At 36.8% G+C, this 18766-nt stretch overlaps 1 protein-coding gene across 5 annotated transcripts in view; it reads left to right on the top strand.

The window, feature by feature from the left end:
* Positions 1-18766, top strand: part of LOC150099108 (protein disulfide-isomerase A5) — a 953872-nt gene that overhangs the window by 425294 nt on the left and 509812 nt on the right. For all 5 annotated transcript variants that reach the window (XR_016549469.1, XM_090404751.1, XM_090404750.1 and 2 more), the window contains exon 11: positions 12347-12483. Coding sequence is in view for 4 of the 5 variants with exons in the window: in XM_090404751.1 (XP_090260877.1) it covers positions 12347-12483 (137 nt within the window). In the remaining variant the exon portion in view is untranslated. The remainder of the gene's footprint in view (positions 1-12346; positions 12484-18766) is intronic.

Raw genomic sequence — 18766 nt, 5'->3', positions numbered from 1 at the left:
ACATTTAAACTCGGCATCCCATTTCTTTATTCGAAAATGAAGGAGAAGTATGCCCATAAACCTTTATGAACTTTGAATGAGTTTCTTTTGGTGTTAAACTTTCTTTTACAAAGAATTTTATAACTTCACTATACTTAATTTTATCCATTTCAAGGGAAACAGTCAACACGTCTGATTCAGACAGCTGTATAAAAAAAAAAAAACTACTTGATAGATTGACTTGCAATATCACATGGATACTTATGACAGATGTACCAACTTTGAAAAAAAAAATCTTGCTGATAGTGTTGCCATCTATGGTCGAGGCCAAGAACTTTTCAGACCACCCTTGTATGTATATATATGTGTGTGTGTGTGTGTGTGTGTGTGTGTATATTTTTTTTTTTATATGTTTTTTTTTTTTTTTGGTTCAGGCTGTTATCTCATGCCACAAAAGACTCCAGCACACTCAGTGAACATTTTCCTACTGCAAAAGAAGACATTCCTACTTGGAAGAAATGCCAACTACAACCACTAGGTGGTAGATGACTTTCATCACCTGGTGAAACTCGCTGCATTGCTTATCGGATCTGAAGTGTTGACGACTGTTTTTGCCTCTAGAGTGGAAGTGGCTCCACCCCCCTTCCCCTCCCTGCATGCAGACTGAGTGATAGATACACTTCAAGGACATATCAAACACTTAGATAACCAGAACCTCCTCCATTTCAAGGGTACATCAGTAAAACATGGTGGTACCACAGGCTGACTGCCAGATTACAGTCCTGAACTTGTTGTAATTGGTCAGGAGATATTCTGGTCAGTTGGCACATAATCCTATTGTCACTTAATCTGCCACATTGTGCCTGAAGAGAGATTCTGAGTAGTGATATGTGAATTGGCACTGTTGAGGCCACATCATGACAAGGAGACTGGTCGCTCTCTGCATGTCCCTACACTTTCCTTTCATCCAAGAGTGAACCAAAAATGAAACTTGTAAACAATGATAGTGACAATGCATTCAAAATAAATCTCCTTGTAAACTAATTCATCCAAACAAATCCAATCAAGCAGAATATTCCAGACATATCAGAATCTCTATCAAAAGGGAAAAGAAAAAAAAAAAACACTTTCACTTCCAATTTACAAACGTCCCTGGCATAAATTATGTTGTAAATGACATCTGTCATCACTTACAGACACCCAGACGTGACTTCCTACCACTCTTAAGAGATATCCAAATTGCAGCAATATCAACCCCAGTCCACCTTCAGTAATGGCCAAATGACACTTCTCGTGATTCATTTTACCATGAGAACGGCACTTGTGCTTTTGTGCAATCCAACATTGAGAATGACAAATAATGCCAGATCACCTACATTTGACCTCCTCTGGCTCATGGTTTCCTGTCCCATTTATAACATTGGTCTGCTCCTTTTACTAGTATTCCAAAAATCATTCTTGGCTTTCCAACTTCCTGTCCATGAAGTTCATTAATCTGTAATCCAGCTATCCCAAAATTGAAGTCATCATTCTAGTCGACCTTAATGTCCATATCTCCAACTGTCTTCCCTTTTCCTACTACCAATCAAACTTGATGTGATGCAGAAGTTTTTGCTGTAAATAGTGAACTAATACAAATCATATAATTTCTCAATATCCTTGATCATTTTTAACCACTCAGCAATTCATATTACACTCATGCACAAGTTTACTCTTTGACATAATACACCCCCTCTCCCTTCATGACTACATTCAACCTTATGTCCTTTAGCACTACAAGTATCAGGCGGGATGAACTCTGGAATTACTCCTTCCTTTCCATGCGCTGATTATAGCTTCCATTCTCCTAATTCATGCACCTGCACTGGATGATTCACAGAAATTATTCTTACTGACATGTAGGTTTTCATCCATCATTGTACCCAAAACTCTTTTTCCACTTTCCAAGTGGATCCGGAACACTGTGTTTCATATATCTTCTGAGTTCAACTTGGAACATGTACAAGAGTTTGGGATAGAATGAGAGATGAAATCCTTCATACCAGTGAGGATAATTTCTGTGATTCATCCTGTGCAGGTGTCTACATTAGAAGAGGGGAAGCAATAGTCGGACCATGGAAAGGAACAGAAGTACTTCATGCACCCATCCCACTTGGTTCTTATAATATGTCACAGGACATGAGGTTGAGTGCAGTTGTATATAAGCAGTTGGAAAAAATTTGGCTTACTGCAGGTAGCATATACCCCCTGTGTAAGAAGAACCCTAGCTTTATACTCAGCCTGTGCTGAAGCATGCAATAAATGAAAGGTAATCATTAGCAAATGATCCCAATCCAACTTCATAAATACAAATAGCTGAAACTTGCCTCAAGTCCAAATCTAAGTCTCATCTTCTGGTCCCTTACAAAAGCCATCAGATGCAATTTCTGCTCACCCATTCTTCCACCTCCGCCATTCAGATGGCATCTCTCTTTTTGTCAAACTCCTGCATAGATAATGAAGACAAATTGTCTCTTTCCACACCATTAATTGAGCACTATATGCCTCCTGTGGTTTATCAGAGATGTAAAGAAGTAAAAAGATGTAAGAAGAATACTAAATAAACCTAGACACTAAAAAAAACTTCTGCTCCCAATGAAATTTCCCCAATTATACTCAGATGTCTTGCATCAGAACTGAATCCTGTGCTCTATCACATTTTCAATCTTCTGAACACAGCCGCACTTATTCCAGTAAGTATATATTCAACTTTTTCCAATAAAAGGAGATAACAGCTAGTTTTTGCAAGGGACCAACTACTTGTCCTTCGAAAAACCATTGGACAATTCCTGGTCACCTGTGCTTCAACCTCTCTCATTCAGATAGTGTCTTTCTTTTCCTCGAACTCCTGTGTTGATGATGAAGGCAAATCACACCTTTTTATGCCAGTAATTCAACACCATTATACTTCCTGTGGTTTTTCAGCAAAAAGATGTAAAAAGATTACTAAATAATGTGGACACTAAAAAAAAATCTTCAGCTCTGAATGTCATCTCTCCAGTTGTACTCAGATATTCACCAAAGCTAAGGCCTGTCCTCTATTGTCTTTTCTATCTTCTATATTCTGTGGCAGTTACTGAAATGGGATGTTGCAATAAAAATGAGCAGGTCCCACCAGCAGACCAAAAGGGAATCAGGTTAATATTCCAAAACCTGCAGTAACACAACAGAAGTCAGAGAAGTCGACGAGTTCCAGGGAGAGTAGTAATTTCTTTATAAGGGTTTGGCTCACTGGAAAATATCGTCACAAGATAGGGATGCTTTTCACATAAAGCACCATGCTTCCTGCAGTGTCCGGAGTGCTCCTGTTCACCCTTGAAAATCCAGGGGAGAGAGTGTGATTTTTGTGCCAGACCATACCCATATCTGCAGCAGGTCTCCAAGGTTAACAGCCTCTAGTTGATAGAGTAATGCAGGCAAGGAAAGTTGGCAAGGCAGATCCATATCCTTGAACAACGATTGGCTCTGAGAACTGGACCTGTCAGGCTGGGGTTTGAAGTGGGTATGGCACTCTTGTTTATGTACATAAACAGCCTACTTTCATTCAACGCTAATCCTATTAACAGCTTTCTAAACAATAGCACTCTCCATTCCTGCTACTCATTTGACAAACAGTGCAATGGATAGACATCCTTAGCCTCAAGATCATCTACAACTAGTCCCTTTCTTCAATGGGACAAACACAATCTGGTCTATTTACATTCATTGCCACCAAAACAATGTCTTCTATTCTCTCACAAAAAAGATCTCAGCTCTCATTCTCTTACTGTCATTAATACACAAATCACCAGACAGGATAAGATCTCTGCTTGGAGTAACATTTACCTTCAGTCTCTCTCCTAGCACAAACACATCACTACAATAACTTCCTCAGCATCCAAAAAACTAATTCACTCTCTTTTGTTCAAGATGCAATTTTACACCCAACAACTATTAAATAAGTATAAATCCCAAATCTGCCCATGCTTAGAATATTGCTCATGTGTTTGGGGTGGATCACCTAAGACCTCTAAAAAAATTCTTAATAGTGTTGAGTAGAGAACAGTTCGGGATATCACATTATGTCTCAAACACTTCAGCAGCCAAAGTATTTCAAAATATCTTCAGGACTGAGGTAACCTTACCTCAGTCCTGAAGATATTTTCAGGTGCAAACTTTGTTTGCTCACACTTGGATAAAGGATTAAACTAAATTTATTATAGTCTAACCAAGTGAAAAATAAACTTTGAACATCTTTCTCTAAATCCAGAGTAATTTAATAATAAGGTGGCACACCTTTTGGCAACTCTTATAGGTAAGGTTGACCTCTCCTATTGCTTCTGCCTTAGTATCTCCATTCTGGGCCTGGCTCCCACTGACGAGACCTCAATAAAGGTCGAAACCGTTATGGGTAGTGCCCCCCCCCCCCCTTAATGCATAGCAGTATACATGTCTGCAAGGAGATGTGCTGTGCATTATGGGAGATACTGAGACAAGGAGTTGAGAGCTTGATCTACCTTTGCTGCGAGTTGCCCGGTGTTGTACTACCTTACCTCAGTCCTGAAGATATTTTCAGGCACAAACTTTGTTTGCTCACACTTGGATAAAGGATTAAACTAAATTTATTATAGTCTGACAAAGTGAAAAATAAACTTTCAACATTTCGATATCATCTTTGTCGATTACTGAGTGTGGCTTCTTGAAATGACTCATTTTAATGATACACTGTCTTTCTCCTTAGGCTGAATTGTAACATTAGTATTAAACTTTATATCTTAAAAGGTGATACTGAGTAATGATCACACTACATTTTTTCTTGGTTATTCTCAACTTAGTCAATTTTTTTTGGTTGTGGTCCATGTTTCACTTTCATATAGCATGAACTGCACTAGCTAGCTGTCAGCTATTTTTCTTTTTTAGAATGATTTGGTTGTTGAAATTTAACTTACCAAGGTGAAACATTATGCCAGAATAATAAATATAGTGGAAAAAAATACTGGAGGGCAGAATTATTATCCACCAAGGAATTGAGAAATTCGTTTACAAATGATCTACGCCTCATCCCACAAAATCACATCACATCTGAAAGAGCAGTTTACTATCACCACATTCTTCCCAGAATGGTGTTATGTGAAAAAATATAATACAGAACGCCATCTTGAGAGAATGGTGTTATTTATGCTTTATACACACATATACACTCTATTCATGTAAAACAACAATAAAGAACATTATCATTCCTTTGCATAAATTCCTTATGATGTTTGCATAAGGAAGGTGTCCTCTTCATTGTTACATTAATGTGAAATGAAGAGGACAAGGATATCTAAACAACATATAAGGAAGTTACCAGGATATCTAAACAACATATAATCAACTCTCGCTATAACAGAAAAATTATTATGAATTCTTGCCATAAACCCAAAGCCTGTTTTGCAATGCAAAGCAGACTTTGGTCTCACATTCAGCTATTGCTCTCACATCATCCCTCTCTAGAATAGTGCAGAAAGTTATTAACAGCTAACTGCTCAACTATCTAGGGACCCACCAGTTAGTTAATGATGACTAGTGTAGATTCTGCCGATCTAGATCTATGGCTGTCTTCTTAGCCCACGTCATCTATCACTGGATGCATGCCAATGAACGGTTCAGAGAAATGTGCTTTCATTCTTGGTTTTTAGTTTTATAGGTGGTTTAAAAGTTGCATTAAGATTATAATGGTGTAGAATACTATTTATTTTTGGTAACCCTTTATTTTATGACATAGCTATGGTTTTACTATAATCTATGTTATATGTATTTTTTGATAAGTTTTATGAACAACTTTATAAATAGTATTATAGATAGTATTTTTGCTATAGCGATTATTTATAAATGTATTGCTAATAATTTGTAATTCTTGTTTTAGAGTTTGTTCATTAGAGCAAATTGTTATAACTTTGTTTTTGAGGGTGTTAATGACTCCAAGTTTTTGTGAAGGATGGCGATAAGAGTTATTATTATTACGGGCTACTCCAAGGAGTTTTTAGACTCATTGAGGGAGATTTACTTAGACTTAAGTAAATGATGAAGAAAAACCATTGTGTGTTATTTGTTTGAAAATTTTGGTGACTGATAGCATGAAACCAAATAAACTTAAACGGCATTTTACACTTCATGAGGAGTATGTTAACAAACCTACAAACCTTGAGAGGTCTTTGCTGCCAAACTGAAATGTTTTGAAAAGTGAAAATGTAGCATTAAAAAAGCTTTGTCAGTAAATGAAAAAGCTTTACCAGCTTTGTGCAAAGTTGCGTATAAAATAGCTAGGATTCCACTATTGGAGAAGATCTAATTCTGCCAGCTGTGATTGGTATTGTGGAAACTATGCTTGGAGAAAATTTTACTAAACAACTACAGTGCATGCCTCTATCAAATGATACTGTTGCTTGGCAAATTGGTGAGATATTTGAAGATATGCAGCAACAACTTTTGTCGAATCTTTGTGACCAATTATTCTATTGCATACTTTCTTTATTTTACTTTCGGAGTGATATTCCGTGAACCTGAATTTGTTGACATCAATTCTCCACAGTGGTCAGATGCCCGCTTACATCCTATTAAAAATTTATCAATTTTTTTACACTAGAAAAGATTGTTTTTATACCGTATATCACAGTTGTTGTGAATGGCAATATAATAATGTCGACCATCAACTTCTCGCTGTTGGTCACTGTTGCATTGTTACTGCCATCTTGCCATCTCAAGCCTTATTTATACTTTCAGAAACATTTCCAGGACATATGAGACTTCATGTGATGAAATCACAAATATTTCTGTAAGGCTGATATGATTCATTGATGACATATTTAAATTTGTATGAATATTTAAAAATTTTAATTAATTCCTAGTTTTTTTATGTTTTGCTAACTTCTATGGGTTTTATCAGTGTCTCAACACAAGAATTGCAAGGGGGCGGGTGGCACCACAAAAACTAATGTTAAAAAATGGGGCACACATGAAAGAAGGTTGACTCTAAGCAATATTTTCAATGTTTATTGGCCACCATCCATACTGTTCTAATTTGTGCTCTTATATGAGTAATTATGTGAGAGCATGTTGCTCTGTAGCTTAATTTAGTTTTTGTAACTAAATCAGAAAATGGAAAAGCAAAACATACCCAATCTAAATCTAATAGCATCAAGGACAAAGATGGGAACATAATCATTGATAAGGACAGGGTGAATGCTGGTCTTGAAATTCATGCTTGCTCTTGTTATCATTCAGGGAGTGAGAGGTGCAATTGAAGTCTGATTAGTGGAATAATGAATTACTGACCATTTAAAACTATATATTTAGAAATTTATGTACATTTAATCATGCAAATACAACATTTATATTACAAATCATATTCTATCTTTTTCAGTTTAGCTACTTGAATACAAATTCTACCCTACGGTTTTTCTTTATGAACTGGTCAATAACATCGTCATAAAAAGTTGGTTGTAACTTAATTTTCCCAAGCAACACCACACTTGTAAAGGCTGGCTGAAGCTCACTGGCGAGAGCTACATAAGGCCTGTGTTTAAGACGACATGAAGGGAGCAGAAATGACTATGCATGCACATGAAATCACAGTGCTGCAGCGAAGACCTGAAAGCTACCACAACCTAACAAGCCAAGGTAGCTTTGATTAGACGAACAAGCATTGGCCTTCGATTCATAACGCAAAGCTCAATTATTGCTGCAAAAGCTTAAGACATCTTCTGTCTACAAAAATAAAAGCCTGAATGGAATGCTTATAAATGCATGCATTTATTAACAAATAAGTGTTACTTCTTTCTCAAGTAATGAACTTGTGCAGCATGCATGGAAAATTCACCCCTGGATAAGGAAAAGATGAACTTTTGAAAGCTTTCAAAGGAAAGCCCATGATCCTAGAATTGCTGTATCTATCCCTTTCAAGAACATTCTGGCTATGGTAAGCAGTTAATACTTTCACACTATATCAAGTGCCATCTAGAATTGGAGGAAAGACTAAAACAATTCTCATCTTTAAAGAGTACATTAGCCCATTGGTGTCTTGTCTACTTTTTGTGAATGAAACACTGTTGATCTTGTGCTCTACGATGAGCTGTTCATAAAGGGACACAGATTACAGGCCTTTGAGTGTATAGGCCTGCTTGTCACACAGCTATGTCAAGTCCTATGTCAAGATATCTGCATACTTCTGCTTGAATGGAGCTGACCTGCTGTGTTAGTTTGATTGCATTTTGCTGTTATAATGAAAAATCTGTCTTCTTGCTCTGTGGTAGGGCAAGGGGAACTTCTTAGCAAACATCTAGAACACATTCCATTGATTTGAACTGTTGCCCAGTGCCTGGGTACAATGCAATGTGAGATTCCAAACTTTCTGGCATATCAGTAATTCTGTGACCTCCTAGCTTTCCAGTAATTTTTCCCTCTGTGAAATCATCTAGATCAGGGGTTCTTAACCTGATTGTGGTCGCATTTGTATTTTCATGATTCTAAATAGACTTGATATAGCTCTTCACAGTCTTTATTCCAGTCAGGTATGTATTCTTTTCAGAAACCCCTTGGAATATACTTCTTTGCTGTTGATATGATACTGCTCCAATGAATCTGTTGTAGTTTTCACTCCCAGGTGGTATCCAGCTTACTATTTTATGCAGTTCTTGTGAAAAATCCTTCCATTTTACTTTCATTATATTCCATCTTGGTTGTGGGATGGACCGTATTATTGGTATTTGTATTCCTACTTCTACCAATACTGGGCAATATTGGCTGTGTGGAAAATCGTCAAGGACTTACCTTGTGTGTTTAGCGGCTGAGTTTGCAAATTTTGGGTAACAAAGCAGAGAGCTGAGTTGTATTCCCTTTTCTATGCTGCAGCCTTAATGGTCCCTTTGTCCTTTGCATCAAATGTTAAGCTAAGATTGTTTTGCTCAACCCAGTTTGTTAATGCTTCACCATTTCCCTCATTCCTGACATACTTTTAGGTGGGCAAAACAGTATGTTTAGTGGAGTGTTGCTACAGACCAAGGAGCACAGAGGGTGGGGACCAGGAGATGTTGATACAGTTGAGTTTGGCAAGTGCAAGAAGAATGATTGTTATGGAATATTTTAACTACAGCAGTATAAATTGGGGAGAGGAAGATGCATGTAACAATAAGGGAATGGAATTTCTAGAATTCTTGATGAACAATGTCTTAGGCAACATGTAACAGAGGGAACAAGAGGTTCAAGAGTTTTGGATTTGGTTATAGCATCTGAAGAGCTGATAATAACTGAGATGACATCTCAACCATTAGTTGAAGAGAGTGACCATATAGTTTTGACTTGGAAAATGAATAGACATGCAGGAGCATCAAAGAGAATTGAACGTATGTGAAATTATAAAGCAGGTGATTATAATAGTCTTAGACATCAACTTGGGGAAGTTTCATTGAGGGAGAAATTGGAAGGCCGGGATATCATTAGTGCTTGGGAAATTGTGAAGGAATATATGTTAGCAGCAATGGTAAGCTGTATTCCCTGAGTGAAGAAGAGGACACAATTTGGAGTAAAGTGGATGACAAACAATATTAAACAGGAATTGCATACGAAAAAGAGGCTATGGAAGAGATATAAGGAGATGGGGGAAGAGAAGATGCATGAAAAATATAAGACACAGGTCAGAAGAGTGACTAGTATGGTAAGGAAGGCAAAACTGGAATATAAGAAAAGATTGGCTCTTAGATCCTAGGAAATTTTTAGCAATGTGTCCAGTAGGAGGAGAAATGACTGTGGAGGAATGACATTGTGGGATAAAAATAGGAATAGAGTGACAGATACAGAAGACATAATGGAATTGTTCAATGAACATTTTATTAGATTATTTCATCCTGCAGGAGTCAATTTGAATACTAGAGGGATATGGCAGGTTCGAGGTTTAGAGGTACAGGAGGAGAGTGTGTTCTACATACTGAGTACTCTGGATGTTAGTAAAGCTGTGGGACTGGATGGTATTTCACCACGAGTTTTGAGAGAATGTGCTAAGGAACTGAAAGTGCCTTTGACCTTGCTTTTCAATGAAAGTCTGGCTGCAGGAAAGGTGCCCAGGGAATGGAACGAAGGTAAGATAGTGCAATTGCATAAGGGCGGTAGCAGACTGGAAGTGTCTAATTATGGGCCAGTTTGTGTGTCGTCAGTAGTTAGTAAGATCTTGGAGAAAGTAGTGAGGGACTATATACAGTATTGGGCAGATGAGGGTAATGTTATCTGTGAGAGTCAATATGGATTTGTGAAGAGGTGCTCTTGTTTTAGCAATATGCTAACCTTTTATGATAAAGTTACAAAAGCATAAGATGAGAGAAAGGCATATACTGTCATTTTCCTTGACTTAGCAAAGGCATTTGACAGGGTGCCACACGATAAGCTGATGTTCAAGTTACAGCACATGGGTCTGGATGTCAGATTGGTCAACTGAATTCAGAATTGGCTGTCCGATAAATGTCAGAGAGTTGTGTATGGTGGAGCAATATCAAAGAGGCAGAAGGTTACAAGTGGGGTTCCACAGGGCTCAGTACTGGGCCCTATAGGTAGGGGAGACAAGAGATCTGGGGGTTGATGATTGATAGAAACCTGAAATTTAGGGGACATATTGCAAAGGTAGTGAAGGTAACACAGAGCATTGCTGCAATAATGAGAAGGACACTGACCTGCAGAGATAAAATGGTTATCATTCCGTTTTATAAGATTCTGATCAGACCACACTTAGACTATTGTTCTCAGATTTTTTCTTATTTATTAATTGACAGCGGGTGCATTTAAATAGCTCTGTGGATGCATTTGCACCTGTGGCATAGGGTTGAGAACTGTTAAACTAGAGGATGCGTTTGAGACTTTACAGATGTCTAGTTTTGAAACTTGATCCCTTCACGAAAAGAACTTCCTTCCAACACAGTTCTTTAGTGCAGCCTTTTGCTTTTTATCCTGTTTAGTGTTACCATGTGACCCCCTCCCATCCCCCGACTTAAAAATTTGAATGTGTACCTGCTTTCTACTTGAAATCATCAGTTATACAAATGTCACAAGGTGATTTGTCTGAATTTGCAAATGTAATCTTCAGAAATTACGAATGCAATTTCTGTTTCTTTACTCATTGCATCTTGATGTTCTTTAGAACAGCCTTCCTAACTAAATAGTAATATATTAAAAAAAAAAAAAAAGAATCTTTATTTTTATGAATGTTAATATATCATTTCTTTCTTCTCAGCCTTTTACCCCTCACTGGTACTACTGTCTAATGAAGTCACCCCCCCCAAAAATAATAATAATATTGTCATATGTGACTAGCTTTCTTATTTTAATTTATTAGTGAAACATTTTTGTTATGTTTTTTAAAATGTAATCCATAAGAAATTCATAATAATTGCACATTTGTACCATGGATGAGTTAAGGTTTATAATTATAGGAGTTCCTTTCTAGAGACAATATATAGCCTCTTTATCAGGTTGCCAATGAAGAAATTTATGATGTCATTTTGGTTGATAAAAATTGCTTAGTATGAGAGGATGACTTTCACAAACATCCAGTCCAAGGGAGGAGAAAGAGGACAAGATAATTCCAGTATATAAATAAAGGAAGTTCTGAGATAGAAGTAGCAAATTACATCCTGATAGTATCAACGGAGTGTTGGTTATGATTTTGGAAAAGTTGGTTAATTCAGATCTGGATGGTTGTGAATTTGATGTTGTATTGGCAGAATACATGACTTTGAGTACTTAGGTCCTGCCATAGTAAATTATTACTTTAACTACTTATAAATTAATGTATTATTATTATTATTATTATTATTATTATTTGACACCTCCAGTGAGTCCAAAGACTCATCGAGGGAGGGCACCTGTTCTACAACTCTGTCTTCACCACTCAATCCACCAATTGACCGCAATTATATCAACAGCACTACTGCCGACCGCTACCACTAGAATACTCGAATAACTATTATTTCCACAGACAATCACAAACATCCATGCCCATGGTGGGATTCGAACCCACAGTCTTTTGGCTGGAAAGCAGATATGCTAACCACTCAGCCAGCCAGGCTGGCCAAATGTACTTTAATTTATATGGAGCTTCAGTTAAATGACAAGCATTTTTTTTTTTTTTTAATGCAACTGTATATTGTAAGACCAATGTGATATAATAATTTTATTTCCTTTCGACATTCGGATACTATCATCATTCATTTAACCACAGTTTTGAGGGAAGATAATATTTAGTTTGTTGTATCTGCTTATATATGTTATTTGATGTCATGAATGTAATATAATGAGTAATGCTCTTGGTATTTCAATCTTTTAGTCCTAGCAAGCAGCCAGAGAAACCAAAAGAACTCGAATGGTCTGAAACACCAAGTGATATTGTACATTTGACAGATACTACTTTTGATGAGGTTATTAGTAAAGAGTTATCAGCATTGGTCATGTTTTATGCCCCATGTAAGTTGATATTTTTATTATAATATTTTTGAGCAGTAACTGATAAAATTTACTATCATGTTTGGTTGATGAATGTTAGTTATATAATATATCCCAGTTATTTACTTAATTATGACTATTATCATGATCAGAGCTCATTGGTGTCAAAAGACTTATCGTGGGCAGTTGCACTGTCACACATTTTTTTTTTATTTACACCAATTATCTACTTTAAGTAATTATGATTATTATCATGATCAGAGCTCAGTGGGTTCAAAAGACTCATCGTGGGCAGTCCAACTGTCACATCCACACACACACAGGTTATCATACTTTGCATTGAATGCATTCACAATCTCCATGCCCACCACACTTTCTGGCAGTGCATTCCAGTCACCTACCACCCTACATGCAAAGAACCTATTCTACATCCCTCCTCCTCTCATTCTCCTTATATGGCTCCTAGGGAAGCCTTTTGTTCTCTGTCTCTCCCCATTCTATGAAAAACTTTCGACATCCCATTAATCTGGTAATAATCGCTTGCCAATTCATATATATCTGGAATAATTGTTCTGAAAGATTGCTAAATAGAACAAGCACTGACAACTTGGTGATAGAAAACATTTAGAATGAATGCAATCAGGAGTATATATAAACATTTGAATTAGAAAAAGGCATCAAAAACCTGAAATGTGAAACAATAGGTGGAATGGATGATATTCAACTAGAAATGTTCAAATATTGAAGGTATGAAAGTTTTACAGTGACTACATTGTATAATTCAGAAGGTATGGTCAGAGGGTTGAACGGCAGATGATGAGAGTAGAGCTGTCATAGTACCTATCTATAAAAAAGAAATAAAAGTGAATGTGAGAATTATGGAGACACTTCGCTACTGAGTGTTTCAGATAGGATTTATACAAGTATCCTTCAGAGTTGGCTAAGAAAATTTGTGGAAGGAATACTTGGAGAAGAAGTTAGGTTAAGCCAAATAAAAGTTGCTGTGTTCAGATATTAAGTACAAGATAAATAGCTGAGAAATCATGGGAATATAACACAAATCTGCATTTAAGTTTTGTGGATCTAGAAAACACACATACAAGGTGCAAAGAGAAAAGTTGTTCAAAATACTGCAATTATATTGTGTAAATAGGACGTGATTCTGTGCAATACCTATGTATTGCACTTTGAAGTTACACTTCGGCAGGTAGAATTCAAAGAGTTGGAGGAAGACGATTTGATGTTACATCAGGTGTGATACAAGGATGGACATTATCTCATGTTTATTTAACTCATGTTTCTAACTTGAAAGTGCTACTATTTAATTCTACTAGTCACGCTGAAGATAGGGACGTTCAAATTACCAAAATCGGATAAGTAAGATTCAAATTTTCAGTGTTAGAAGTTCATAGAGTGTACTGCGGTCACCAGCCAACGAAGAACAAAGGACGTCGCCATTTTAAAAAAGTCGCACTATAGTCGCTAATGGGAAGAAAGGTTAAAGGTCAGGTCACTGAGATAGCGAACTTCAAGCAAAATGAGCTGTAACAAATGCAATAAGCCATTAAGCGATGAAGGGGATGGACTGCATTGTTCCAGATGTAACAAAAAAACAACACTTTCACTGTTCAGTTCAGGGATCTCAGAAAGCACGTGGAAAGCAAAAGGAGCCATGAAACGGACCGAATGGCGATGTCAACAGTGCCGTGAGAAAACGAAGAACAAAGACCAGACACCAAAGAAAAGTAATGACACACATCAAGGTAAACCACTTCCAGATCCTAAAATTACAGATAACTTTGATTCATTTAAACTCATGGTGAAAGACTTATTAAATGCACACATGGAACAAATTAACAAAAAATTCGAGGAGTATGAGCATTACATACAGTTCAATAACGAGACCTCTGAAAAAATGAACCGTGCGAGAAATAAAGACAATTAACGGTAGTGATGGGAATGCAAGAAACACTCCAATGCAAAAATCAAGAATTGCAGAAAGAAGTAAACACACTCAAGTGTCAAATGGAATACATGCTAGAAAAAGAAAGAAAAAAAGAATTTTAAATTGAGGGAATAATGAAAGAAAATACAGAAGACTTAAGCAGCATAATGCAACTGATTGGCAGCAAAATTGGAGTTCAAATCGCAACCACAGATATCAACCGAAGCCCACAAAAAAATAAAGAGAGTCCGCCACCAATCATCGCTCGTTTTACCAACAGAAATCTGAGAGACTCCATTCTTATAGCAAGCAAGAAAACAAGGCTGACAACAACGATCCTAACTGATAAGAAACTCCCAACACCAATCTATATAACAGAACACTGGACTCCATTCTTCAAAAATCATCTATACCAAGCAAGGAAGACAAAAACAGAGAAAAACTAAAAGTTTCTGTGGACAAAGAATTCCTAGATATTTTTGAGCAAGAATGAAAACACTCAAGTATACATAATTACAAGTGAATCCGATTTACACAGCCTACCAATATAAAACACTAACTTTTCATATCCTTATGAATAAGATTAGAACTCATTTAAAAACTATATAATGGAGATCTCAAACATAGGCGAACATATCCAGTCAGACAACATAAACTTCAAGGTCTTTGAAGAAATGGTCTGACAACATTTCCACCAACACCAACTTCACCTTCATACACACACACATAAGAAGTATAAAAAAACACTGGCTTACATTGATAACACAGCTAAATTATACCATGATAAACATAGATGCACTAATACTGGCCAAAGTTGCAATAAACGACACAGAAATTTCTGAATACAACATAAATAATTATCAAACCTACAACTTTTGTAGACCAAACAAAAGAGGAGGTGGCATTGTGACATTTATCAAAGAAAAATACAATGTGACAGAAAAACAAACTCGCTTCTATCTTGCGGAACACTAATTTTGGAAATCATAAATAGCCACAATAGTATCAAATACACAATAAATACAACATACAGACCCCCAGATAATAATCCACTCAGTTTTCTTCACGAGTTAGAAACATGGCTAAGTGGCATCAAACCGCGTACATCACACGGGCTCATCCTAATAGGAGACATTAACTTAAATACTCTTGACCACGCTTCTTCAATCACTAACACATATCTTGATATACTAAGTCAGTACAACAGAAACCCTACCATTAACTCCCCAACAAGAGAAGAAATACTCAATAACTCACTAACACAATCATGCATTGATCATATCAACATACGAGCTCCCATCCATACAATACATCATCAGTAATTAATGTAAAAATTGCTGATCACTACTTTGTCTCAACTTCGTTTTAGTATGTTTCCTACCCCCCCCCCCCCTCACAAAAATTGACAAAACTCGATCATACTAAAGAACATTGTCGATAAACAAGTAAAAAATACAGACTAGTATTCCCTGCTAAAAATAAACGATCCTGTAACATTATTCGAGAATTTTCAGCTAAAGTTCACAGAAATATACAAAAAAGCAACAAAACCTACACAAACGAGGCGATAAACAGACAACAATCCATGGATAAATGACGACATACTAAATACTATTACTGTAAAAGAAAATCACAAAGTCAACAACAAACGATGTATTTTCCACCCGTAACAAAACAGGAACTGAAAGAAGCCCTCCTACAACTAAAACCAAACACCACTCCAAGAATAGACAAAATAAGACTCACAGACCTTATAACACACTTTGAACAAATAAATCCAATACTTTTGAAACTCGTGAACATAATATTCGACACAGGCATTATTCCACAACAACTAAAAACTTTAGTAATTACGCCAATATACAAACACGGCAAAAGAAACGATACTCAGAACTACAGACCAATAGCTACACTATCAGTTAACTCAAAAATTCTAGAAAAAATAACACATACCAGACTACAGAACTATTTACAGAAGTACAACATTTTCTCACAAAACCAATACGGCTTTCAGAAAACAAAAAGCACGATTACTTTATTAGAAGACATCGTCGACACAATAAACAAAACTCTCGACAAAAACAAGTATGCAGTCCTTATACTGTGGACCTAACGAAAGCATTTGACACACTTGAACATGACATACTACTCACCAAACTATACTCGATAGGTATAAGAGGAACACTGCATACATGGTTCAAGAACTACTTCTCAAACAGAACACAAGTAACAAAAATAGGTACATGTCACAGCTGGAGTATACAAGTAAAACACGGTGTACCTCAAGGCGCCATATTATCATCCACTCTATTCAACATATACATTAACGATGTTCATAACATATCCATAAGAAGTTAAATATTTCAGTATGCAGATGACACTGCACTACTAGCAATCCACACAGACATTAACACAGCTCTCTGCAAAGCACAACAAGACCTAAAGGAAATCACAACATACTTCCACCAAAACGCAAGTCTAATCAATGGCACCAAAACACCATCATCATCATCATCAAATTCCTGCCATGTACCCTCAAGGGGTGTACAGGATATGATAGTACTACATGAAAAAAATTACATTATTATTAATTTCCTATCTACAATTTTCTTCCAAATCAGTCTGTTACTTGTCAAGACCCCAACATTATCAGATCTTATATTTCTGTTGTCTAAAGCACTTTGTACCGTATCAATCCACCTATATCTTGGTCTTCCTATGGGTCGTTTTGCTGCCAACCTGGCAGAGAACACTTGTTTTGCTACTCTTTCTTTGCCCATTCTGTTTAGCTAACCATACCACCCGAGATTAGCTCTGCTAATGAATTCCTGGATGCTGACAATGTTAAGTATTTTCCTTACATCCTCGGTTTTAATATGATATTGCCATTGATGCCATCTGTTCACGCCTATAATCTTTCTCAGGACTCTCATATCTGTGGTCTCTAGTCTTTGGTCAAGTGTTTTACTTCTGACCCAGCTCTCAGATCCATAAGTTAAAACTGGTTTGAACACTGTCTTGTATAAAGCTAATTTAGTGTTCCGACTAATTTCTCTCTTATTCCATATGAATTTATTCAATTGACTTCCCACCATACCAGCTTTGCTGATTCTGTTGTCTATTTCTATATTTAATTTACCATCTTCGGTAAAAATCGTGCCTAAATAGCTGAAATGTTTTACTTGTTCCACAGGTTCTCCATTCACAACACAGTTGACATTTTCAATGATTCTGCCTATTTTCATTGTCTTTGTCTTTTTATTACTGACCTTCATACCATATCTATTACAACAGCTATTCAATTTAGTCAGAGAATCTTGCAGACTTGTAGCGGATTTATTTAGAAGTATAACATCATCTGCATAAAGCAAAGAGCTGACATTAACATTTCCAATTTTGATATCATGTTTAATACCACTTTCCTTCATAATGTGATCCATATAGATAATGAATAACAGAGGGGATAATGTACATCCTTGTCTCACACCAGATTTAACATTAAACCATCTTCCTGTACTTCCTTCAATTTTAACTGCTGACTTACAACTCAAATAAAGACCAAGTATTGCTTGATATAATGCCCCATTGACACCATATAACTGCAGCGTATTGAATAGCTTCTCTCTTGGCACCTTGTCATATACCTTTTCCAGATCGACAAAACTTAAATACACATTTTTGTTATATTCCCATGCTTTCTCGACTAAAAATCAAAAAAAAAAAAAAATCAACTAACGGCTTTTTATTCCCATATATACGGGAGTAGGTGAGGCCATTTAGCCCTATCTAACTTTTGGAGACTGAGTGGGCAGTTCAATCTCCACTGGTACCCAATCAGAGACAGATGGCCCAAGGCTATCACTAATTAAGCGGTACGCAGTGAAGAGAGACGGCTCAAATGTGCCGCCATCTCGTGGTCCCTAACCCTAACACAATATATTTAATGTCTAAAATGATGTGGGTTCTACGGTCGATTTTCTTGAGTTTACAGGACGAAAAACCCGAGTTTCCGGGAGGAAAAACCTGCTTGCCCGTGCCAGAGATCGACTAACTTGGGAACCGGTCGAAAAAAGGCTTAGAAAAATTTCCTCTAGTCGCCGACTAGACTCGAAACCAAGTCTTACTTCGTGCGGCCAAGCGCGGCAGTGTGCAAACGCCACATCCGCTGAGCTACACAGGCTTCGACTATTTGTCGTAAAGTGAAGATCTGATCCTGACAGTCTCTATTTGGCCTGAATCCAGTTTGTTCTTCACCAAGATTTTCTTCCACAATTCTTCTCAACCGTTTCTCAAGTATACTTGCATAGATCTTGCCAGGAACACTCAGTTGGAAAATACCTCTGTAATTCTCACATGCAG

The sequence above is a fragment of the Typopeltis vanoorti genome, chromosome 15, assembly GCF_054136105.1.
Source record: "Typopeltis vanoorti isolate ZY-2024b chromosome 15, IOZ_Tvanoo_1.0, whole genome shotgun sequence".
In the NCBI taxonomy this organism is placed as follows: Eukaryota; Metazoa; Arthropoda; class Arachnida; order Uropygi; family Thelyphonidae; genus Typopeltis; species Typopeltis vanoorti.
Note: the sequence above shows the minus strand (reverse complement) of the source record. Positions and strands in the feature narration are given on the sequence as shown.